The sequence below is a fragment of the Peromyscus leucopus genome, chromosome 3 (genome assembly GCF_004664715.2).
Source record: "Peromyscus leucopus breed LL Stock chromosome 3, UCI_PerLeu_2.1, whole genome shotgun sequence".
In the NCBI taxonomy this organism is placed as follows: Eukaryota; Metazoa; Chordata; class Mammalia; order Rodentia; family Cricetidae; genus Peromyscus; species Peromyscus leucopus.
The window spans coordinates 148,403,718-148,429,820 of record NC_051065.1 but is presented as its reverse complement, the minus strand read 5'-3'; the positions used below and the strand labels follow the sequence as shown (position 1 = coordinate 148,429,820).

Sequence of the window (26,103 nt, the reverse complement as noted above, 5' to 3'; positions counted from 1 at the left end):
AGACCACTTTTCAGCCTTTTACTGAGGAAGAAAAAATATTTAATATTTTGTTGTATAAGGAATAGTGCCCAAGGCAGGTGCTTACAATCCTGACCTTAGCCCCACGCACTCCTGTTTGTAAAGCTATAGGAAAGAGCAGAGTTGGGATAGAAAAGGTTGAAGATGGTAACAAATCAGAAGGGGCGGGGATGCAGAAAGAATGACAACAGCCACACCTGTCAGTCAAACGCCTTTAGTCCCTGCAGCAAATCAGATACTGACCAAGTGTCTACCCTGGCTGGTGACCCTGCCACGGACACAGGAAGAAACAGTCATATCTAAGGGAGAAAATGAACAGAAAACTGAGCTACAGCCACAATGAGACAATCCAGAGGAGGAGAGCACCAGGTTTCGCTACCTGTGTCACACAAGCTGGGAAAACCGACCTCCCACTGGGGAGGCAAACCTACACTTCACCCATTTCCTTGCCTTACCATACAAGACATTCTTCCTCTTGGAGAAGTGACATCCTGGCTAGTCACTCCACTCCCGGATAAGGTGGAGCAGCAGTCCTAGTCTCTAGTCTGCCTGCTTAAAAACTGGATTAGGGTAGGTGTGATTAGTGAGAATGGGGTGTGTGTATGTGTATGTGTGTGTGTGCAGGTGAAACCCAGAGAAAATGTCAAAGCTGCCACCATGTAGCACCAACAACCAATTCTTGCACTTCTGTCTCCACACCCCCCATAGGGAGTCACAGAGGAACAGCTCGCTCTTCTTCCGCAAAGTCTGCTGGCCCCAGGTTAGAACCTGAATAGTTGGCGCTTCTGCTTTAGGCTGATTTGTGCAGCGGACCACATTAGGTCTCCTTGAGGACATTGATCTTGGCACAGATCTTGAGGGCAGGACCTAATTTGATGTTCATGGCACTCATAAGATGTTCTTCTTTAAGTAATAAAAGGGCTTGTCCATCAATCTCCTGGGAACGAAACTCTTCTGCAATCTCTTGGCAGCCTAAAAGGAAAAGATGGGAACACGTGAGAAACTGCATGGTGGCGTCAGAAGACAAGGGAAGAAACTAAAGAGAAACAGGCCTAGTGATAGCTAATTCTAAAGCACCATACTAAATTCAGTAATAGATCTGAGGCAAGCTTTGAAAGCAAGTGAAATTACAGCCACCAGCTACTCTATTATATCTTCAAGAAAGCAGCAAGTTGTTCACAGAAATAACTTCGTAACTCCTTTAGAGATAAAAAACAAACAACAACAAAAAAAACTACACTTTAGTTGGGTGGTGCTGGCGCACGCCTTTAATCTCTCAACACTCAAGAGGCACAGACGGGGATCTCTGAGTTCACCAGCCTGGTCTACACAGCAAGTCACAGGACAGTCAGGGCTGCTATACAGAAAAAGAAGAACTACACACATGGTTTCTTTAACAACGGCAAAAAAGATTAACAGCTTCTGCAGCATTTTCCTTTAAGGATCCAGAATTCAGACAAAACTCATGTTTAAGGAGGCAGCACTCCCTTGAAGAAAGTGAGTCGCCAAAGGCTTTTCTAATTCACTCCACTGAAAAATTCATGCATGCTCGGTTACTCACATACAACAAATAAGAGACTTATCCAAAAAAATCAAAGTGAGAAATATGGTTAATTCAAAATAAAAACAAATACCAAAAAACCTCCGCAGACACTGTAATGGTGTCAACCCAGAAGGAAATTAGTGAACGACACTGTAGAAAAGCAGCCCCCATGCTGCCAGACAAAAGCCCAGCTGCTTCCAGGTCAGTCAGGTGCCCTTGTGGGATGACCTCAGGGAACTCAGGCCTGGTTCTGCTGAAGAGGCTCCCAGTACCTTGCAGAGAAGCAATAAACTCGTAGACCTCCTCCACACTCCATCGGCTGGGATTACTGGACAGAAACACAGGGTTGATGCCATGCAATTCTGGTGTAGGTGGAGCTGTAATGGTGTTTCCTAGGTCACGTTCTCCATGTCCAGGTCTTACTGACAGTGGCCCAGGAGATGTTGGGGAGAGTGCTTCGTCATAACTGGAATTATCCGAGCCCCGGCTAGAGTCCTCCTGACCCTTCAGAAGAGACAGCAAACCAGTGCAGCCAGTGAGAGCAGCATCATGAGCTCCTTCTCCCACCTCCCTTCCCTGCAACCCTGAGCTAAACAGGAAAACTATCTGAACAGGTAAACGAAGGCTGTACTTCATTTGCAGATGCACAAAGCCTACTACTCTACAGCACCGTTCAAATATCATTTCTTTGACTGTCCCTGGATTATCTGAAGTACAGTGAAGGATTCATCACGGACGTATAAACTTGTAGTCAGATGGAAGGAGACAGGAGAGTCTCTTACAATATGGTCAAACCAGAGCTCTGTATCCAGTGCTTTTACCCAGGCAAAGGAATGGGGGTGGGGGGGCACTCTACAGGCTAGCTGACTCTGTGACAGCAGCTCACCCGATGGCGCTTGCCCTGGATCTTAGCACGCGCAATGTCAGAAGAGCTGCGGCGGGGTCCTCGCCTCCGAACACGGGCGTAGCTGGCTTCCTGAAACTCCTTCATTTTTTTTCTCTTCAGGCGGAACTGGTGGCTACAGCTCACATTGTACCTACAGGTCAGGGTACACAGAAGATGTCACGGTGCTATGGAAACAACACACTGCCCTTTCACAAATATGAACTGATATTGTAAGAGTTGACTTGGGGAAGAGAATGAAAGCAAAAAGGGACAAAGCACCAGTTATGAAAAAGACAGACATTCAATGGGAAATTCAATGAGGGTTAGCTGGCTGGTGCCCAGTGTACCTCTTTGCACACGTCATGGAGCAAAACCTCTTAGAGCCACGGAACTGCTCTGCCGGGGCGTACTTCCCGCAATACTCGCACTTCAGGAGACTGGCTTTCTTATCTAACTCTGGAAAACAAGGCATTCGTGAGTGACGACTGTGAGGCTCTGCTGCCCCACGATTACTATTAGGCTCAGAACTGGATACGCACTTTCCTCAGGGTTTTCTGCAAAGACCTACACAACCTAACTGAGAATGCCTAAAAACAAACACCCAAAAGGATTGTCCCTCAAGAAGTGCATGGTTTGGCATAAGAGTACAGGCCTATTATCTCAGCACACAGGATACTGAGGCAGGAAGGTGAAGGTCAGCCTTCGCTACACAGACAGCAAGTCAGAGACATATCTAGGTGCAGGCAAGACTCTGAAGAGATGGAGACTTTAAAATCTTCTCAACCTTAAGTCAGATTATTTCTTACTCCTTTTACTCTGGTTCAACTCAGATTTCAGATAGGACTCTGTTCTGAATATGGAAGAGGCTGACCAATACAGAGAAAGATACAACACTCTTCTTCCACAAAGACCTACAAAAGCGTAGGCAAAAATGTTTACAGTGCCTTCTGTATGGTTCCACACACTCAGCAGAACACGTCTGTGCAAGACAGACTTTCCCTAAATGTCCTACTTTAAATACATAAAGACTGGGTAGGTGTGGTGACCCAAGCCTGTAATCCCCAGACTCAGGAGGATGTGAAGTTAAAAGCCAGCCTGGGCTACAGGGTGAGACCTTGTCTCAAAAGAATGACCTCTCAGGATGTGGCTCAGTCGTAGAACTTTTGCGTAGTATGTGCTAGAACCGGGTTCAGTCTTCATCCCCATCAGACATCTCCATGAGCATCCACTCCTTACCTATGGAGGGGCTGTCTCCTCCCAAAGGGCCACTTGACTGACTCTCATTCAGCCCTGTCAGAAGGCCAGCCTGCAGTGGCTTCTCAGATTCCTTCAGTAACTGAGAACATCCCACCTGTCCCAGAGAAAGACCAGTTAAGGTAGCCTAAATCCTTTTTTCCCCTCTACAGCCTTCCATGACATTTCCCATGTCCCTGCCTGGATGAGCCCTGAGTTGAAGGCCAAATCTGGCTCACAGGGGATCTCTTTCTTTCTTTTTTTTTCTTAAGATATTTTTGGGAAGAAATGGGGGAGTTGGGGCTGAGTCTCACTGTGTAGCCCTGGCTATCCTAGAAATTGCTATGTAGACCAGGCTGGCCTTGAACTCAGTGATCTGCCTGCTCTTCTGCCACCTAAGGGCTCAAATTAAAAGTGTGTGCCACCACACTCAGCAGGTGTGTGTGGGGGGTGTGAGTATGTGTGTGTGTGTGTGTGTGTGTGTGTGTGTGTGTGTGTGTGTGTGTACATGTACGCCAGGTAACCAAAGTCGGACACTCAAGAGCTAGAGTTAGTATAGTATAAGTGGCTGTAAATTGTGTGACATGGGGGCTGGGAATGCAACTCAGGTCCTCTGCAAGAGCAATATATGCTGCTAACTGCTGGGGCGTCTTTCCAGCCCCAGGCTCTTTCAATATGGCAGCCAAGGGTCTCTAAATGACTTTTTCCATCTAAGTCAATGAAGAACAAATTCTTACACTTACTCCCTCCACAAAGGTGCAAGGAATCAAGACGACTCGGTTGTGGTTATGACCACCTAGTGTACTTAACTAAACAACCTTCCTGTCTTCTGTTCCCAGTATTTTCACTTTCTGGTCCAAAAGCTCCCCTTGCATTCCTTCCCTCCTCTGTAACTAAGTAAGCAGCATAATGAACCGTTCTCTAATGACTAAGTAGTTCTGCACTTTCTGTTCTTAGGGGAATCTGAAAAAAAGATCATTTCTCTCCTCCCAGCCCCACTTTCAGGCCCTGCCCTCACCGGGAAAGGCTCTGCTCCTTCCTGGATAACAAAGCCTTCAATGATGTGCGTGAGAATCTGTGGCTTCACAATGGCCTGTGGGGGTTTTGAGTCACCCATCTGTCTGGACACCAAGGCTAGAGTAGGAGGTGGTACTGATTGGGTAGGGGCCAAGGCTACTAAGTCACTGCTTGGAGGATTAGCATTCAAACTGGCCGCTGGTTCAGCTTTCTCTGAAAACAAAACAAAAAAAACACACATTAAGGAACAGCTATGATATGACACAACTAACTCCCCTACTACTGAGGCAGTCTGATCTTCCACAACATGCTCGTATTTGATCATTCAGCATAGAGCCCATGTTTCTGTATCTATTTACTGCTCACCAAGTTCAGGCCCATTTTCCACTGAACTAGATTTATCTCTTAGCTCCTGTGTTACTCACCTCCAACACTGTTCTTCTCCTCCAGCACCTTTGGGCTCTCTGATGCTGGTGATGCCTTTGTGGGAAGCACAGAGCCCAACGTGGAGCTGTCATCTCTCTCCTCCTCAGACTCAGCTTTTCGTTTCACAGCCAATGTCTGGGGTTTACCCTAAAAGATGAACAACCAAGAAAACTAAGATCTAAGTGTGAAAGGAACACTGTAACTGCATACTTCCTGAGAATATTCTTAGTTCCAGATGCTCAAATTTATTTCCTTTGATACACTAAACTTCTTGGTCATCCCCAATTAGTGTAACTTCTGGATCAAGACAAGAAAGACACCACTTAGTCCTGACTGAGGATTGAAAGACTCATTGTAGAGCAACTAAGAACTGTTGGCATTACGAAGACAGACTTGGTTAAAGCATGCTTTTTTTTTTTTTTTTTTTTTTTGGTTTTTCGAGATAGGGTTTCTCCATTTAGTTTTAGTGCCTGTCCTGGATCTCGCTCTGTAGACCAGGCTAGACTCGAACTCACAGAGATCCACCTGGCTCTGCCTCCTGAGTGCTGGGATTAAAGGCGTGCGCCACCACTACCCAGTGACACTCTATACATATAAAAGTCCTAAGATTTTAGTAATAAATTTATGAATTTGAAGTTTAGCTATTTTATATTTTTATGTTTATGTAAACATATATTTAACATATATAAACATATAGATATAAAAACCTCTCTCTTAAAAAAGAGCACACACATGCCAGCATTCACCTTCTCAACTCTTCATTCACCTATAAAATTAAGTTCTATTTCCACTCAGTCCCAAGCCCACAAGGATGCAGGTAAGTAGTAGTATCTTTGAAATGATCAAACAGCACTCACCGGCAGGTGCACAGACTGCATGTAGAAAGCAGCAGGGACTTGGGCCATGACAGGGGAGGAGGCTGTAGGCCCACCCTTGACCACATGTGCCGTTCCCTGTACAGGAGCAAGGGTCATCCCGGGCGCCAACGCGGGAGGACACTCCTGAAGTGCACCAGAAGCCTGTGATGAAGGTGGCGAGGAGGCCAGATGGGCCTGGCCAGGCTGGACTGCCCCTGGCATTCCCCGGGAAGTAGGTACAGCAGCTGCCAGCTGTGCTAATCCCAAAGCCTGTGCCTGGGCTGTGCCTGGCTGCCGGGTACCGACAACCTGCACAGGGATATGTGGTGGTGGCTGCTGGGTAGCTGACATCTTAGCAGCTCCGAGTTGAGGAGGTTTGATGGGTGCTACAGGTGGTTTGGACTGAATGGGGATGGGTGGTTTGGGGGTTGGGTCAGGTGGAAGAGACAGGGGTGAAGACTGAAGCATGGGTTGGACCACCAGGGTCTGAGCTTGCTGTTGGGACTGGGAGGGTGGGACCTGCTGAGTAGGTGGGACCTGGGCTGGCTGAGGGGCAGTGAGGGTTGTTGCTTGCGGCTGCTGTTGCTGCTGCTGCTGCTGCTGTTGCTGCTGCTGCTGGGCCAACTGGAGGTGTGTGGCTGTGTGAAGCAGCTGGGACTGGCGGTGCTGGAACTGCTGCTGGTGGTGGATGGCGATCTGCTGCTGGATCACCACTTGTTTCTGCTGGAGGTGGATCTGCTGCTGCTGCTGAATCAGTGAATGGGGCTGGATCTGTGTGTATGTGGCTATGTGTGAAACAAGCCAGAATGGAACAAAGAGGAAAAAAGCAGAAATAATAATCCTAAATTAAAAACAAAGCCGTCTGTCTAAGATGTACCCAATGCTGGAATCAATAAATGAAAATCTCATCATTTGGAAATCAGACAGTGAATGGAAATCAAGCCTTCATAGAATTTCAACATCACTTTATTCAGACTCTTCCCACTGAGTTAGACATTACTGACGACCTCCAGGACATCACTTTATTCAGACTCTTCCACTGAGTTAGACATTACTGACGACCTCCAGGACAAAGGTCTCAAGGACACAGCCTGGAAGCTCAAGTACTCAGGTGACTCAGGCGAGTCCAAGGCCTACCTAAGCAACTTAGTGAGCAGTTTCTCCAAATGTAAGTTAAAAAGAAAGACAGGACTAAGGCTGTTCTGTGATAGAAATTTGCCTTGGCATGTTTAAGGCCTAGATTCAACCCCAAGAAGTGTGTGCGTGTGCGCACACACACACACAGTGGAAGGAAGAGATGAATGGAGGGAGGCCCCTTAATCACCTTCAGTCAGTTCTTTTTTCTTTGCTATAACCATCCTACCCTTTCACTTGGTACTTAGCAAAGAATGGTTGACCCCTCCTTCGTTACCTCAAGACCGAATCCATGTTTTATTCATTTTGACATCGCTAGAACCCATTCTAGTGTTTGATACATAAGATGTATTTAATATTCATGGAAAGAATAAATACCCAGAGGTAAAGGTATCAACATCCTGCACAAACGCCTCCATTTTAAAGTTCATCACATGAGGCCACCATCTAAAAAGTCTTAAGAAAGCAGACACAGGCTCTGACGACTGTTTGCTCTGCTGCAAACTGGAGCTGACAGTCTCTGCCCTGCATGTTATTAGACTGTCCAAAGAATGCACAAAGCATATGGTGTGAAAGCACTCTGGGACAGGAAGGCTAAGGTATCTATCTAATCAGTCATGTTTGTGATGAAATTATCCAAACACATCAATGATTAAGGTGATAGAAACAAAGAAGACAAAAACCAACATTACCAAGTATAGACACTGGCTACATTTGACCCAGCCTGAAAGCAAGTACAAACTAGGGTTACTGTTCTTATTAATTCCGTTTGTCCTGACTATTGATATAAGCAATCACAAGTCAACCACACACACTGAGCCACAGCTCCTCTTGCTGGTCTTAAGAACCTTTGGTATTTACACTCTAGCTAAAAAGAGGAGAGCATTCACACTTGAATCTACTCTGTAAGTAGCATGAGAACAGGGAATCTGCCTTCAAAGATTCACCTCTAGCACATCTGTCAATCCCATTAGAATTCTGTGAACCACTGAACAGGACAAACTGTAAAACTCAGAGCCCTATGAAAGCAGACGGAGCACTTTAGAGGCGGTTGCTGCTCGGAGGAAACTGGTAAGATCTTCAACCGCTCATTCTCCTGTCACTGAGCTGCATGTTCAAGATGTTCTTTCCTTCTGCCAGTCCATTGCCAAGAATTTTAAAAAGAGGGAGGGGGACTCTTAAGTATTTCAAATGACTTCTGAGAGATTAATGACACTGTGAGAGGTGACACCTTACCTGAGCTAATAAGCGTCTGGCTGGGGGCTGGCGTGGCCGTCCGGGTCAGGTTCATGCCCACACTCTGCTGGCCACTCCCATCTGCGTCTGCCTTCTTGGCAGCCACACTCTCCGCCTCTGTCTGGCTGCCCTGGCTCACAGTCACTGTTTGAGCTGGGGGTAAGGGCTGCACCACTCCTGTGCCCTTCCGGGGACAGCTTCCACCACCCAATCCTGAAGATGGCAACTGACCCAAGCCCCCAGGCGCCTGGCCACCTCCACCTGGGCCCATAGAGCCTGGGAGGCTATTCCCACTGCCTCCACCAGCTTGACTAAGGTTGAGTGACTGGCCTGAGGCCCCAGAAGAAGCCTGGGCCACAGCTAGGGCCTGGCTAGAAGCCTGGGAGAGGCCAGAAACAGGAGAAGCTCCAGGAGGGATGGCCTTCTGAGTGGAGCCTGGCATCTGGGGTCCTTGAGCTGAGGCCTGCTGGTTCCTCACTGCCAAGTTCTGCACCTGGAAGATATAATGTACGGGTGTGTGTAGATTCCTGTGACTGACTCACAAGCACAAAACTAGCTACACTGTAATACTTCACAGCCTATCTGACTTCACCCTGACTTCTACACCAATATACTTAACTCCTTCCAGTCTCCCAAAAAGCTTTGTACACACATCTGAATTTTTAGTCTGTCATTCACTATCAAGTCTATCATCAAATTTCAACATTTATTCCTTCAAAATATGTCCCTGACTTTCTCTTTCTTCATATTCACTTAGCATCTACTAAATACATACACTACACTTCACATATTTCCTTGGACAGTGGAAACATAAGAGTTCTATGCCCCTGCTGCATGGTTTCTGTTAGAGTAGAAAATCAGCAAGTATAACACAGCACTATAAACACAAATATAAACCAAGTTTTAAAGGAGTACAGAGCATGAAAATCAACTCCAACTGGGAGACCAAAGATTCCTCAACAGACGAAGTCTGTACCAAGGCTCAGAGGTGAGAGACGGTGAAGGGGAGGATCTAAAGGCATATCTAAAAGCATCTGCAAGGCCACAGAACCAAAACATAACGTCATGTTTTAATATAAATATTTCATTGTATTGATTTACAGGGAGTAGAAAAATAAGAAACAAGAAAGGTAGTTGGGGCTATGCTGGGTCACTAAGAGAATTAAAATAAGCAGTCTGAATTGTAACTTACAAACGTCAAATTTAATCTGTCTTGTTTACTATTAACAGTCCTAGAATGTAACCCAGTTGGGCATGAACAGAGAGGGAAAGAAAAATAGCTACCTAGTTGATTCTATTAATCAGAACACTATCACAATTAATCTTAATAATCAGAATAAACATGATAAAAATCCAAAGCTGAAGCCATTTCTTTGTAAACATTTTGAGGAAGAAATTGCCATCATATCCTAATGATGACTAGTCACACCTTTACACACATACACACACATACATACACACACACTGTAATTCCACAAGAGACACTGCCAGGCAGCAGGATGGACCATACAGAGTAACAAAAGATAGGTAGCAACCCAAACTGCCATCCACAGAAGAAGGGTACTAAATTTAAACAGATTATTATATAAAAATTAAAATTATAAATAATGACTATAAAACAAATATATCTTGTAATATGCTGTGAAGAAAATATTCTCAGGCCAGGTGCAGAGGCAAGCTGCTGTTATCCATGTTGCTGAGGCTGAGGCAAGACCAGTATTTGAGGCTGGTCTAGCCAACATAGCAAGATACTATCTCAAAACACAAACGAAACTGTATTCTCAAAAAGACTGCATACAGCTAAGTTTCTTTGAATACAAATAAAACACGTCATATACAAAATACATAACAATATTTATATTACATAGTGCTATTTATATAATTATATATCATGTTATATATTGTATACATGCATACATATAAAAACATGGTATCTAGACTCTGCTTCAAATTAATCCATGGTCAGAGGGCAGGAGCCTGAATAGAATGGCTACATACTGGTAATTGTTAAAATTCAATGGTAAATAACACAGATTCAATTTGTGCACATATCTGCATTTCCCATGAAAATTAATTTTCAAAGTAAATTTCAGAAATATGAAAGAGGCAATGAAGCTATATTAAAAGGGACCAAGGGAAGGATGATCCTAGAAATCAGTACATATACTTGATACCATGGACAAAGGCAGTCCTAGACACAGTGAGAAACTGCTCAATACATTATGTTTTTGGTTTGAAGCACTGGGGCTTCAATCCGGGGCATCTTTCACATACAAGGCAAGGACTCCATCACTGAGCTACACCCCCAACCTGCTTCCTACTTCTACTAACAACAGCTGAGTAAGAAGCTGGAGAGATGGCTCAGGGGACTAAGGCACTTACTGATCTTGCAGAGGACCCAAGTTCTATTCCCAGAACCTATATGATGGTTCAGACCCTCCTCGAAATCTAGTTCTGAGGGCTCCAACAGCCTTTGCAGGTCCCTGCATGCACATGCAACACATAAACTCACACAGGCATACACATATGTACAGAGAGAAATAATTTTTTATTTAAAACTGAATTTTTTAAAAAATGAGCCATGAGAGGACCAATGATAAGATGGTAATAAACCACATCACTAGGACTGATCAAATTTTGTGTACTAAAGGCACAATTTTTTTAAGTTAGTAACAAAATACCTTTCTTGCTTTCTTTGTACATATGTGCGTGTTCATTTATATGCAGATGCTCATGTGTGGGATATAGATACACATGTGTACACATCCATATGCAGGTCAAAAGATAGCAATATGCAATTCCTCACGTACCACCTTTTTTGAGATAGTATCTCTCACTCTCTGGAACTCACCTATTGGACTAGACTAACTGGACAGGGAGCCAAGGATCCATCTGTTTCTACCTCACTGCCACTGGAATTACAAGCAAGTACCACATGACTGGGTTGAGTTTTTGGTATTTTGAGATAGGGTTTCTCGGTGTAGTCCTGGTTGTCCTGGAACTCACTTTATAGACCAGGCTGGCCTCGAACTCACAGAAATTCACCTGCCTCTGCCTCCCAAGTGCTGGGAATAAAGGTGTGCACCACCATTGCCCTCCTGTTTTATTTTTTTTAACAAGGGTTATGAATGCTTCCAGGGTGAGCATTTTGTTGTTATTTTAAAGTCATCTTGATAGAAACATGGAAGAGGATTTACAAGCAGTCCTGAGTAAGTCAGGAAAACCACTTAGAAAAACCAGCATAGGCCAGGCAGTGGTGATGCACGCCTTTAATCCCAGCACTCGGGAAGCAGAGGCAGGCGGATCTCTGTGAGTTCGAGGCCAACCTGGGCTACAGAGTGAGATCCAGGAAAGGCACAAAGCTACACAGAGAAAGTCTGTCTCGAAAAACCAAAAAGAAAAGAAAAGAAAACCAGCATAGTACAGCCAAGTGAAGTTGAGAATTTGAATCTAAAACAGTGGAGAGAAGGCCAGCTTTGCTGAGGCTCCTGTAACTCCCATCAGAAGTGAGAACTAGGCTGATTACAGCTTCCCTTCCGCAATGGCCATTCCACATTTTCCTACTCTCCCTACACCTCAGAGCACCATCTCTTTTCTCCTCTTTACCTCTGCAGATAGAGTGAAAGCACTGCTCATGGCTTCTACCATCTATGCATTTACCAGCATGTGGCACATCACCCCCTTTTTCTCTCTACTCTTCCTCCTAACAATGGGCATCCTCTGCTCTGGATCCTTGCCCTCCTGCTTTCTACAAAGCTTACCCTATCAACTCTCTCTTAGTCTTGGCTCTATCAGTCACTCCTGCCTGTGGGAGCTGCCTGGGTCCCTTTCCCTGTCTACTCCCCTGCCCCAGCTTCATTCTCCTTTCCCTGCTCTCTAACCCTCGGCTAAATAAACCCTTGTGCATCCACTCTATACTCATGCACACTCCACACAGGCTTCAAACTCAGTACTCCTTCAAGTTCAATCCCCCTCCAAGTCCTCTGAAGTAGCTCTCCCTCTAAATTAACAAACCATCCTTGTTTTCCTCTTTTACACTGAAAAGAACTGAGAGGTCCCACCCCATATCCACCACTGTCTTGTAATTTCTGTTCCTGTCTTCATGATACTCCACAGGACAGACTTTCTCCTCTCTCTGTTGTTCTTTCCTGCTTCCCTGTCAGCCATCATCTTCAGATTTTCTAAGGGCTCATTCCAACCCTCCGAGTTCTACTAGACATTCTTCTTTTCAGTCCACACAATGGTAAACATCTCCTTAACTTCAACAGATGTGCCATCTATGCCTGCCATTTTCCCATGTTTAGCTCCAAGGTAGCTCTCCTAAACTCAGGAGCACGCACTGAGCTGCTGTCTCGATATCTTACATGTCTCAGAAGCATCTCTAATCTGGCATGTCCAAAAGTGAACTTCAACCTAATCCCATTCCTCCAGTATACAGCACCAACAGTCTACAGTGCTGTTTCAGACCCCACACCTGGCACCTCCCTCAAGTCCTCCAAACTGAATCGGCTCACCTTCAATAATTCTTGTTCATCTCAAATCCACGCATTCCTGTCCATCTTTATTGCTATGCACCCCAACACTACCTTTCTCCTATATTATTCTTTTCCCTAGTAACACATTCAACACAGCCTTTAAACTAAAAGAGAAAAAAGGACACACTCCCTGTCACTTTCATGCTTAAAATCTTACTGTAGCTTCCCATTACCCTTGATATAAGGCCTAAAGTCCTAAACACAGCCCCAAAACCCTTATGAGATAAAGTTCTTCCCAAGGTCTAGTCCTCCTGGAAAATAAGCCATCTTGTAACTCATCAAGCAAAGCAACTTTCCTTTCCTCAAAATCTTCAGACATCATGTTTTCCAGTCACTCAACATCTCCTTACATCCATACCTGCTAACTTCTATAGAGCCCATTTTAAATGTCACCTCCTAGATCTCTAGCCCATCCAAAGACTAAGTGCCTTTCTTTATTCTTAGAACACCATATTCTTGCTAATGAAGCAATTGTTATACCACTCAGGTAACTGTTTGCTTAATAACTAGTACTTTAAAGGTCTATAGTCTCCATAAAAGTAGGTATCATGACTTTCCTGAGCATCTAAGACTACAGAGTGACTGATAACAGTTAATAATCTTAAACATTAAGTTCAGCTATGATACAAGCACTTCTAATCAACTCAATTAGTCCTCACAGCACGCCATGCATTAGATATACTCTATCTACTGTACAGATGAAGGGGCCACAGCACAAAGACGTTAGATCACTTACTCGAGGTGCTATAGTTAAATGCAGAGCTGCAGCCTGAACCAGACAGACACCATGTGCACATTCTAGCCACTATGCTCACATTCAGTGTCAGCGGATAGATGATGGATGGAGGGATGGATGGATGGATGGATGGATGGATGGATGGATGGATAATGGATAAAGAATTGCTAGGAGAGCACCAGCAGCCTCCTGTTTGCCTTCCTGCTAGAAGAGTCTACAAAGGTGTTTTATAACTAGATGACCCCAAGAGTCTTTTGGCAGTTCCCCTCCCCAGGCTCATTCATGCTCCTTGATTCTTTCTGAAGTATTCTTCTTATTCTGTTCATCTGCTGTCCAACAGCCAACAATGGTCTCTGCTATTATGAAGTTATCTCCATGAACTTAAGTACAGCCTCCTTTCCTCGGCTTTTAGGCTCCTTCCTAATAATGGCATCTTGACCATTGGGTCCATTGTCTCCTTGCTTTGTTTTTGACAAAACTGGAGATCCAACCCACTGTGCATGCCAGGCAAAGGCTCTAGCACAGGGCTACATCAGAGCCCTGCTGTGGCTACTCCCCACCCTCCCACGGGGGTCCACGTATATAACTGAGCTGTGCCTCACACTTGCTCTTCTTTTTCAATTTTCTCCTCACTCCCAGATCAGAGCTGCCTACCTTCAAGTCTCCACTCGAGTATGCTGCAAAGTAACAGCCAGCTCTTGAAACTCACGTGTCACTCAAGGGTTAGTTACATTTCCTGTGACACTGCTATACCCCAGGCTCTTTGAAGAGTTGACTCATCTATTTTGTTTTTTTCCAGAGCTGAAGACCGAACCCAGGGCCTTGCACTTGCATGGTCTACCACTGAGCTAAACCCCCAACCCCGGCTCATCTCTTTTAATCCTCCAAAGCTCTAAACACATACCCAAGCAGAATATATGTATCTACTTTTTGACAGATTAAAAGAATGAGACAACCAGTATGCTAACATTAAAATATTTGTATTTTGAAAAAGTCACAAAAAGCGAATGGAAGAAAGACTTTACTGAAAACATGAACAGGGACAGGAGACTGAAAGTTGAGAACTATAGTAAGTCAAGAACAAAGGGAACCAAACATTCCACCAGCAACTCAGCCAGGGCTAGTTCACATCTAACTCTACAGAATCCCCCCAATATCCCTAACTTCAGGTGACATTTCTATGAGGGACTTAAGATTCAATAAAACTAAGCTACAGTGGACAAAAGGATGCCAAGAAAAATCAACTTGTATTGTAAGACTTCCAGGTCCACAGGGATCCTTTTAGGCAGTTCTACTTCCTTCTTTATCTCAAATCAAATGACAAGTTTTAAGGGATGTAAGGAGTTGAGGAAAGGGGCCTGGCCTACAGTCATCCCCTTCATGCTCCCGGGCTGCTCCACATTGAGTGGTTGCCACTGACCTGATCTGCATCTGCATGAACTCCCGGAGACTGAGCGGGTGGCACCTCCTGCTGGACTGCAGCCACTGCCCCATTGGGCATCAGGATGAGTTGGGAGGCTAGAGGCACATTCCGGCCCAAGGTCCGGTTAACCTGCAATAGGTTTCCCAGCTGTGGCTGGCGAGGAGAGGAAGAAGAGGAAAAGAAGAAGAAGAGACAGAAGAAATGGAAGGAAAGGACCACAAGACAAAATAAACAGCAGATATTAAACAACTGAGCCTGCCCCTTTCCACACCAACCCAAGAACTTCTCATTCTCCAAATGTGAGGAATCATCCAGAAGAAAACCTAGAATGTACAGAAGACTACAGAATGATAATGAAGAGTCAAACATCAAAGACATTTAGACAACAAGGATGTTAGACACATAGTTCTACACAGAAATAGATAAGCTGAGAGATACTTAGAATCTGGGTACCCAAATTGCACATTTAAAGGTTAGACTATTATCTAACACTGATTTATCAAATGTCAAGGCCACATCTTCCAGCAGAAGATCTCAATGTTATCTAAAAGCATCTTTTCTAGCCTACATAAGGCACAGGGAATAGAACAACTTGTCTTGAATTTAATAAAACAGCTCTCGGGCTAAGGGTATCGCTCAGGGCAGAGCACTTGCCTAGTATGCATGAGGCCCTGGGTTCTCTCCCTGACACCACAAAAGTAAATAAATGAAATACTTGCATTCTTCGCCAGGAAGACCAATTACGAACTGTGCCCTAGGACAACGGAGGCTACGGCTATGACTTACCCGCAGATACATCTGGGCCTGGGACTGGTTGAGGGGTGGGGAAGTGGTGTTCCCCAGTAACACAGACTGGGTCAAGGTGGTAGCGCTGGGAGAGCTCACACTCTGGGATCGGCTGATGAGCTGGGCAGCTGATGTGGTCGCCAGGTTGATCTGTACAGTACATGAAGGAACCAGGACTAAGGATTGAGAAGAAATCAAAGAGGATACACACAACTGACAACTTTAGCATGGCACAATCAAGAATAGAATGCTACTTTCATGAAATCAAGGAGAAATAATAACAACTTCCTGTCTAAAACTGTCATCCTATACCCTTTGGAGTATTACCAAAGCAAAAGACAATCAAAAAGAAAGCCCACAACCACCAATGTCAACACTTAAGCAAGCAAAAAGTTGCTCTCTGAAAAAGCAACTTTTCGTTTGTTATCTCTTCTTCCCCCAAATTTTCTCCTTCCTGCCCTTTTCAAGACTCCTATATAGCAAACCATACATGGAGTGCATGCCTAATAATCCCAGCACTCAGGAGGGAGAGGCGGGTGGATGACTGTAAGTACAAGGCAGCACAGACTAGCCAGGGAAAGCCTGTCTGAAAACAAAGACTCTGACAGACTCAAATAGGTTCCCTGTTCTTTTATTGCCAATAAGAGCAATAATAACCACTGGTGACACGATAAACCTTCTCAGATCAGTTGCAAAGAGCAGACGTTGACAGACACTGCCCTCAAGGAGAGACAGCACTCACCGAGGCCTGGGTGGTAGCGCTCTGCTGCTGTGCAGTGCTGCTGTTTGGGGAGCTAGCCTGCCGACTGGCAGCAATTGTGGCCTGTTAAAGGGGAAGCATAACAGAAACAATGAAAAGGCTGTGTGTTTCCCTGTCTTCTAGTATTAATTCATGACATAAAACAGAAATGTCAGGTAAGAACAGAGAGACTCTATATTGGAGTAAGGAAAAAATACATCACTATCCCTATAACCTCAAACAACCATATAAGCCTGCCCAGTAACACCAGGGCAGTAGCCAACCTGTCCTCTCCCTCTCACACTCTTTACTGGGCTGAAGAACTACACCTTCAAGTCACATCATGAGTCACTGATACATCTAATGCAGAGTTGTCTAGTACAACATCAAATAAGCCACATATATAACTTCCTACTATGCATATTTAAAAAGCATTAAGTGGGATGATATAAATTTCAGTAACTTATTTAATACAATACATACAAAATAAATATTATCATTTGGGAGGAATGGGGGGATGGGACTAAACCCAGGTTTCACACATTTAAGGCACATGCTTTTACCTCAAAGATCCATCTGTCCCCAAATATTATCACCTCAACATTAAACTAATATAGAAATGATAGAGATATCTTACCTTTTTGTCAACTGAAGTCTTCTATAATCTTATAATGTCATCTCAACTTGAACTAGCCACATTTCAAGTACTCAATAGCTACATATGGCTGGTAGCTAACATATTAGACAGAGCAGGTCTACAACACAGCCATTCCATCTCTAAAGAGTCTTCCACAGTTCACACTGCAAGTCCAGAATGTAAGAACCACCCTCTTTCCTTTAAGTACAGGAGGCAACAGAAGGCTTTGGTGTAGGATGAGGTTTGCCCCAGACTGCTCTTCTACCCCAAACCTGCAGTACCTAACCCCTCCCTCCCCTTCCAACTGGCTGCTGACCTCTCACCTGCTGAACGGCTGCCAGGCTATGCAGCTGGGCATTACTGAGCTGCTGCTGGAGCATGAACTGGTGGAAATACTGAGCTGCATTGGGTTGCCGCTGCAGTGCTTGCAGAGCCTAAAAGACAGGATACAGAATTAAGAACAACCACTTCTAATCCTATGTGCATCACTGTAAGGGAGTCAGGAAGGAGATAAACTAAAGGAGATGGAGGCGGAACCATCATCATATCTGATTTGTTGTTACTATGTTGAGTTCAGTAGTCTATACAGCCATCTAAAGCAGGATAAACAACTGATTATATGATCTGTCCTCACATATAAGGAAAAGCAAACCAGTGCACATGAACTTTTACTTCCCAAAATGAGTCCTGGAAACATACGGCAAAAAGATCTGTACAAACTGCAAATAAATGGGATACTGACTAATAGAAGGAAAAAAGCTGGGCATGTGGCAGATGCACTCAAAAGAGTGAGGCAGGAAGATGATGAGTTCCAGGCCAACCAGGGCTACAGAGTAAGCCATATCTCAAATACATAAATACACATTAATAAAAAAAGGAAAAGGCAATATATTGTAGGTGTCCAGCAAAGATATACAGATCCCTGAGTTTTGGAGATCGATGACAGAAAAGCAGTGGTAACTTCTGAACAATTCTACTAGGCAAAGTTGTCAACTAATTGACATTTTCAAATAACTACTGTACAATATCATGACTACTCATAAAAATGATAGTGATCATTTTAGTGTCTACTGAATTCTGCTATGTTCTTACTCTTTAATAATTACAACTGTTCTACCAAAAAAAAAATGCTTCATTTCCAAACGTGATATTTTCCAAACAGTCCAAAAGTAAATGTCTAAAAATGTTCATGATATTTCTATTAGTCAGAATAATTTCTAAGGCCCGAAGTTGAAAACTCGACTACTGGAGCAGGAAAGAGAGCTCGCTGGGAATGAGCACTTGCAGCACAAGCCCAAGGACCTGAGTTCAAACCCCAGAACAATGAAAAACAAAAGGTCAGATGCAGTGCTGCACATCTGTAATCCCAGCACTTTTTTTGTCTGTTTGGTTTTGGTTTTTCCTTGGTTTGAGACAGGGTTTCTCTGTGTAGCCCTGGCTGTCCTAAAACTCACTTTATAGACCAGGCTGGCCTTGAACTCAGAGATCCACCTGCCTCTGCCTCCCGGGTACTGGGATTAAAGGCGTGTGCCACCACTGTCCGGCTACCAACACTCTTAAAATGAGATGATGGTAGATGGAAACAGAACTGGCCAGAAGCTCCATGCATGGACCAACTGGACCTGCATATACTGCAGAGCCGAAACAAAACCCATAAGTTGTCCTCTGACCTCCACAAATCCAGCACTATAAACACACACATAATAGTAAATAATAAATATTTTTTAACAATGAAAAGAAATGGCTAATTAAAACCTAGTTCAATAGACTAAACCTTATGTATTCATGTATGAACTTTATAATACTTTGTTTCAATCAATGAACCACATTCTCCAGCTCTGTCTTTTAGTATTTTTATTTCAAGACAAGTTCTCACCAAGTTGCCCAAGCTGTGTTGAACTTGGTACATAGCTAAAACCAAAACAAAATAACCAAATTTCCTTCTGGGTTTGCTTGCTCTGATTCTGTAAACTGCTAAGACTCTCAAGTGGAAGAAAGCTCATTCTTGACCTACTCCAGAAAACCCTGGGGGGATGGTCTTCCGCATCCTCGCCTAACCCAAGCCAGTACTCCCAGAACTCCCCAGCACTTGGCTGAGCTCACCTGCACTGCCTGCCGCTCATACAGGGACATTTGTGCTATCTGGGGCCGAGAGCTGCCCCCCGAGCTGGAACTCCCGTTGGTAGAGCTAGAGTTCTGCTCACTCTCAGTCTCCATGATCGTGGTCCAGGGTCCCCAAGGATGGTGCTCTGACTCAAGCCCTAGATGGGAATCAGTAAAGGATTAAAGTTATACCTCGAAGCTAAAAATGACATTTCATATCATCGTCATCATCATCATCATCATTATTCAAAACCACAGTAAGTCCACAAAGTATCTAAGACTCTTCCTCTCTGAGGTCTTAGAACTCCCAAATCTGCAACACAATCTCTTCACTCCATCATCTTTTCAAACTAGTCACTGTCTCAAAAGAAAGAACCTTACATACCCCCTCCCGGATAGCATTAAATAAAATGACCAGACTATAACAAGCCACCTTACATCCCCCAGCACTTTTCAACAGTTTAAAATCGACCCATTTAAAACTTGCTGTTATTTTTATCTCTGTCATACCATTATCATCATAACAATGGACAGCATTTCCTGTGAAGCCTCTAGGTGCCTCCTTTCCTTGGCCCAGACCCTTCACCTATACCATTTTTTTACAGTGTTGTATAGTAAGTATTAGTGTCCCCATTTTATAATAGTGGAAACAAGGATTTTCTGTGTATCCAGTCTTTATACTACCATGTCTCTTCCCCAAACAAAAAAGCAAACAAACAAACAAACAAAATCTGTCATTAAAGCAGTGTCATTCAGTGTGAGTATTCTCATTCACGGAGGAGAGCCCGGATACTATTGAGGCAGACAGTGGGCAGGTCATAGAAGGGGATAAACGCTGGGGACAGAAGAGCTAGCCTACTGCCCACATATCCAAAGTAGCTGACTGGCTCCAGGCCAAGCTACTAATTAAAGCCTCAGGCTTGTCACTTATATAACTTCTGTGTCCCTATTAGCAAATAAGTGAACATGCTACACACTCCCAAGTATGTGACATTAAGTAACATTCCGACTCAAACAAAGAAGATTCAACTTCATTAAAGTGTAAGAATTTACCCTCTAGAGGGGACATCAAAATTAGCAAAAGTAAATAGAAATATATATGAGTCAAAAAAGAAAAAGAGACATGAGAAGCAAATAGAAACATTCTTCTAAAGCAGCACTAAAATGACATTATTTTTCTCCTTATTTTTTTCTTTCTTTTGTTAAACTTTCACTGTATATTCTTCACTTGTGAAACACCAGACTCCTAGAATATCAGGTCACCAAAACACTATGTGGCTTAGCAATATCAATGTCTGACGACAATTTCTGCTAAGGGCTATCTATAGTTTCATTAGGTGAACTGAGTAATCTCAGGAATGCATCCCAAACCAGCAGACAAGTAAATAAAAGTCAAACTCTTGGCCTTGGCAATTCAAGTTGCTATTTCTCCTAATTCTTTCCCCAGCATCTCATCACACCACCGTCCCCAGAGAACTCTACCCATTTTAGGAAAAGCAAAGGTCACTCCACACATGGATATAATGGAAGAGGTACACAGAGGACATTCTATCAGCTTCACCTCCAGTCTACCTTTCTCCCCACATCTTTTGCCAAAAATATCAAAGCACTAAACAGATACAGACCCATGAATCCTCAATATCAGCATGTGAAGAAAAAGAGGGGGTAAGGATTAGAGGCAGCATGGCACAGTTATATGTATAGATTACTGGACTTATCTCACTGAACTCAAGAGACATCAGACCCTGTTACTTGCAATAGAGGCTTGCATTAAAAAATGTTCATAAATTCAACAACCCCCTCATTTCCCCCAGATCGTAAAACAGAAAAGGGCCAATTTAAAGTCTTTCCACTGGGGAAATTGCCATCAAAAACCTTGCAGGCACACAAATCTACTCGTCTTTTAATTCATATTGTGAGTTCCAGATTAAACATAGAAAATGAAGACAACAGTTTAGGCGGCAACCTGAATTAAAAATTAAAAACTGGGAGAAGAGCAAAAAGGCCATCCTCAAAGGTACCACCATTTGAGTGTGGGTGTGTAAGGATGCACACCGATGGGAGGGGACTAGAAAGTACTACTGAGGTGGATACGGCACTGGGCCCATTGGGTCAAGTGTTGGAAGAAGTCCAGTCCCCGAGTATAAAACTCTGTTGCAGTAAGAATGGAGCGAGAAGCAGGGCTTGGGGGTGCCTCGGAGAAAGACTCCCAGGGGTTCCTGTTCTACACAGAACCCTGATGAAAACGCAGTTCCAACGAGAAACCAAACACACCGGGAGAAGGGGGTGGATACCGTGCTGTGCCCGGAGCGAACGGACTCGGTAAGCAGGGAAATGGACATTCTAATAGTAGGGAGCCAAGCAGGAGGGGCACACAAGTCAAGGACCGGGAGCCCGGGGAGCCCGGGGAGCCCGGCGGGGCGCGAGAAGCAGGGGGAATAACCAGACAGCATGCTCGGGTGTTAGGGACCGAAGTCGGGAAGGGAGAAATGAATGAGAAGACGAGCGAGCGGCCAGAGGCAACGAGGTGACGGACAGACAGCACCGAGCACGGCGAGCGCAAAGCACGGAGACCGGGACGCGCAGCCCCGAAGCAGCACCGCAGCGCGCAGCAGAGCGGGAGGCAGGAGCGCGGCTGGGGGGAGGTACCTGGGCGTTGCACACGCCGAGGTGGCTGAGGAAACATCCCCGCGCCGCCGAGCCCCCGGGATGCGGCCCCTCCCCGGCCCGCGGCCGCCCGGTTACCTTCGCGCCGGGCTCCGCACCCGAGTCCTCGCGGGGGGCGTCCACCTCAGGGGCGGGGGGGTGGGGAGGGAGGGGGTCGCTCGGCCTCGGCGGCGCGCCGCCTCCTCCCCTTCCTGGAGGGGCGGGGGCCCAGGCGCGGTGGGAGGTGCCCGGCGCGGCCGCCGCTCCCCGCCCCTCCCGCCGTCCCGGTGCCGGCCGCGCCGCGGCTCCGCCAGGCCGGGGGGCTCGCACGGGCCTGTCACTTCCTGCCCCGCCGCGAGGGTGGGGCCTAGGCCGGGGGGCCGCGGGCAGGCGGGGAGGGGGCTGCGGGGAGGTGCTTCCGGGGCAGCCGACCCCTCCCCCCGGCCCGCCCCTCCCCGCGCCCGCCCTCGCGCGGGTCCCTCGCTTCCTGCCGGCGCCCGTTGCCATGGCGACGCCGCTCCCGGGCCTCTGCGCTCGAGGCCCGAGTGGTTTGGGTTTTGTTTTTTTTTTTTCCTTCCCCCTGGCTCTGGTTCTCTTTCTCCTCCTTTCTTCCCCCCTTCTTTCTCTCCGGATTCCTCTCGCCGTCTGAAAGGACGGAGCTCGGAGAGCGCCAGCCGGCCTCTAGAGGGACTCACCTCCGAGAAGAGAGGGAGATGGGAGAGGGGAGGGAAGTGACGTGAAAGGGGGGGAAAAAGAAGGTATTTTCTGCAGCTTCTGGGAATAGGGGCTCAAAAGAAAGGATCAAAGGGACTAGCAGGCAGAGAGGGAGGAAGCGGAGCAAAGACCCTTGAGAAACGACGGGCTGTGAAAGGAAATAGAGCAGAGGGAAGGAGAGAGGAGGAAAGAGAAACTTTGGGGTTGAGGGAACGGCGAGAGAATGCTGATTGTTTAATCCCTCGCCTCAACTCCAAGAAGGCGGGAAAGAAAGCTGCACAGAAACCGAACCCATTAGAAGCTGCAATTCATTTAAAAAGCAGGAACCCGAGGCAACTTGCTTTGAATAACATTTAAGCCGGTGATTTCAGGGTTGGTTGTGTGCTTGTGCATCTCTGAAGTCGCATGCACGTGTGAAAGAATTAGAACGCCCAAAACAATGGAAAAGGCGGGGTGTAAAGAGATGAACAATGGTGCTGCCTTTTGAAAGACTGAGCATATGGTGGGGGAGGCTTGTTTTATTGGTAACGCTGATTTATCAGGATTTAGTTATTCTCAGTCTTTCTGCCTTCTTAGAACACCTACTGTGTGCCGGCCTCTCTTGGAAGCTTGAATCTTATCGGTGCACCGATAACAAAGATAACTGCTCTCCATTGCCTTTACCGAAGGGTGTTGCCTTGTGATAATAGCTGGGATTTATGCTTTATCTGATGCTATCATAGTCTTTTGCCAACCTCAGCCATAATTAGTTGTTTCTCAAGCCCACTCTTCAATTCTCTCCTTTGAAAGCCCATGTGTAATTTGTAGAGAGAAAAAAAACTCGAAGCACTCTCATTATAAATTAGATCCATTTGTGTTTGTATTGACTCCCACTCTTAATTTGTTATAGCTAGATTTATGTAAGGTAAGATCTGTACTAGCCGTCTAGGAACCAGTTAAACAAGTATACAAACCCCAAAGGGCAGCCAAAGGACTGGGGAGGCAGAAACAAGGGTGTGGAGAGGTGAAAAGGTTTTGCTGCCAGGCCATGGAAGATAGGTGTTGGCTGGGGATGAATGGAAACATTCTGGCAGGAAGAGCCAGTGGTTAAAAACCAGTTGGAACGTTACCCGCTTGGTTCAAATCTAGGTCTTCAGTACGTCAAAGAAGGTTAAAGCTTTCTTGCAGAGGCTTAGGAATGGCTTATGAGCCAACATTGTATTTAACCCCAATGAAGAAAAATATAGAGGTGATTTTTCAGATTATACCCTTTCAGGACAAGAAACACGACTCCTGTGAAAAACTTTCACCTCTACCGAGTCCGGACATGGCCTGCACTGTGTTCTCAGAAGAATCCAGATGTCAGAGGTTATATCCTTATTTTCCCAATAACCTATAGGGTGTGTATAGATTTTCATGGCCTTTCCTGTTGTTGCAGCCCCTTGATGGTGAAGAATTTACTGCTGCTGCACAGAGCTATATTCCACCTCAAGATTTTTTATTATGTATTTATTTTGCAACCCAGGATCATTGGTTTCTTCATCTACTGGGTGACATTAGGGGATTAAAAATGACAATTTTGTTGAGCTTCTGATTTGACTTTAGTCTAGGAATAATTCATTGCAGCACATGCTGCATTGATTATGGGCCAGGAGTTCAATTCTCATGTAAAGGTCCCCAAGACAGGTCACTTTTCCGGGTCATAGGTCTAAGTAATTTCCACCAAAATAAATTTAAGTTAGTGGGGAAAAAAAGTATCCACAGCAACCTGAATTTCCAAGAAAGCCTCCATTTACAAGAAAATCATTTCATACCCTGAATTACCTTGAAAACAGTTCATCTCCACCTAAACAAATCAACAATTTTGTTCCCTAGAGGATCTTCAGCTGACTTTTTTTCCCCCATTTTTTCCTTCTTATTTTGCTAAACTTTCTCATTTTCATTTAATGATTCTTCTGGAGTTAGTCTTTTCTCTTTCAAACCAAACAGTTCAGCTGAATGGAGGCTGGATAATTTCTTTGCTCTACATGACACTCAAGGCCATTAGCCCAAACAGGTGAAAAGGAAATGCGTTCCACTTGTTTTGTAGAGACCTGAGCCCTCCTGCAGACTTAGCCACCTCAAGAAGGGCAGCGATTTGCAAGGCGATGTGGCAGCAACGAAAACAAATAGAAAGTCAGATAAAGGACTCCTGCTCATCCACTGAGCACGGCATGGTGTCTTTAAGCTGATCCTAGAGGAGATAGTTCTTCCTTGAGAACTAACCAAGTGAAAATGAGGGGCCACATTTTCATGCAAATATGGGGTGAGTATAAAGAAACAAGTCAATGGCCCATCACCCCGTACATACCCCTCCCATCTTGTGACTGTTCTTAAGGTCCAGCTGGAAGAAAGGAAAGGAACATTAAGAGCATTTTGAGACTGTGATGTTAAAGTGTTACCCGAGTCCATTGGTTTTCAGCAGAGAAAAAGGCATTTCAGGGCTGGAGCTAACCCAATAAACGTTTGTCTTCTCCAATGTATCTCAACCATTCTTTGTGGTTCATTTAGCTTCCATCACTACTTAATCATAATTTCGTGAACAAGTTCACACATCAATGGGTTTAATTAATGAACTTATCCCAGGCACTGGGTTTTTAAGGCTTCAAATAGGCTTTTCTGGTCAGTGTTTCAGAAGTTAGGATACAGATTCATGATGAGATCCAACACTAGATTTCTACCCTGTGGAATATGTCTCCAGGCCAAGAAAGCTAGGCATCGGGAAGAAGTGTAAAGGGAGAAGGATTCAAAATAATCCTCAAGTCTCTGCTGCAGCTTCCCAGCCCTCCTTGATTTCAACCCTCCAGACAATTGTTTGGGTCGTTTATAGTGTCTTCAGAAGAAGAAGGTAAAGCTTGGGAAAGTTAAATTGTTCATGGGGCCTTAAGTTTTGGGGTAAGAATTTCCATTCAAGCCTGTGTGACACCACAGGTCAGAACTACCTCCCGGGCGCAGCATGAAAGAAAAGTGTAAAAGTCCTATTCAAGTGCTTAGCTCGGAATGTTTTAGAGAAGACTGGCATTTGCCATTTAAAAAAACCTGCAATGGAGGGTCCACTCCGGCTTAGCTAATACCTCCAGGTATCTGTCCAAAAGACACTGTATGGGTAAGAAATAGGGAGATGTCTTAGCAAGAGAGAAAGAGAAGGCCGGGCGGTGGTGGCGCACGCCTTTAATCCCAGCACTCGGGAAGCAGAGCCAGGCGATCTCTGTGAGTCTAGCCAGCCTGGGCTACCAAGTGAGCTCCAGGAAAGGCGCAAAGCTATGCAGAGAAACCAAAAAAAAAAAAAGAGAGAGAGAGAAAGAGAAATAATGTACACATGATTTCCCTAAATTTTATGTCCTGCATTATCTAGTAGAATTAGAATAATGGAGCCTAAATTCATTCCAGTCTGTGAAATGTTACATAGCAAAGGG

The 26,103-nt window shown here is 45.0% G+C and overlaps 1 protein-coding gene across 4 annotated transcripts; it reads right to left on the bottom strand.

Annotated features, from left to right (window-relative positions):
• Positions 1–16: 16 nt before the first annotated feature.
• Phc1 (polyhomeotic homolog 1) lies at positions 17–22,142 on the bottom strand. Of its 4 annotated transcripts, none has more exons than XM_028857811.2 (15): positions 22,055–22,142; positions 19,310–19,467; positions 17,530–17,640; positions 16,573–16,653; positions 15,831–15,980; positions 15,042–15,197; positions 8,351–8,843; positions 5,981–6,765; positions 5,123–5,270; positions 4,699–4,910; positions 3,684–3,798; positions 2,795–2,903; positions 2,448–2,598; positions 1,834–2,065; positions 17–990 (listed from the first exon to the last, which is right to left on the bottom strand). In XM_028857811.2, the coding sequence occupies exons 2-15, from the start codon at positions 19,421–19,423 to the stop codon at positions 836–838; spliced, it is 3,012 nt and encodes a 1,003-aa protein (XP_028713644.1). In that variant the 5' UTR covers positions 19,424–19,467; positions 22,055–22,142; the 3' UTR covers positions 17–835. The 4 variants fall into 4 exon arrangements, with proteins under 4 accessions (XP_028713644.1, XP_037060066.1, XP_028713642.2 ...); XM_037204171.1 differs by lacking the exon at positions 22,055–22,142 and adding an exon at positions 20,935–21,997; XM_028857809.2 differs by lacking the exon at positions 22,055–22,142 and adding an exon at positions 20,935–21,026 and having other exon boundaries at positions 15,042–15,173.
• Between the last annotated feature and the right edge of the window lie 3,961 nt (positions 22,143–26,103).

Bases quoted from the DNA above. Each gene is read 5' to 3' on its own strand.
- Phc1 (XM_037204171.1), bottom strand. The intron at 15,198-15,830 runs GTAAGTCATAGC...TCTCCTCGCCAG, and splicing joins AGGCCCAGATGTATCTGCGG to CCACAGCTGGGAAACCTATT. The intron at 991-1,833 runs GTACTGGGAGCC...TTTTCCTTTTAG, and splicing joins GTTTATTGCTTCTCTGCAAG to GCTGCCAAGAGATTGCAGAA.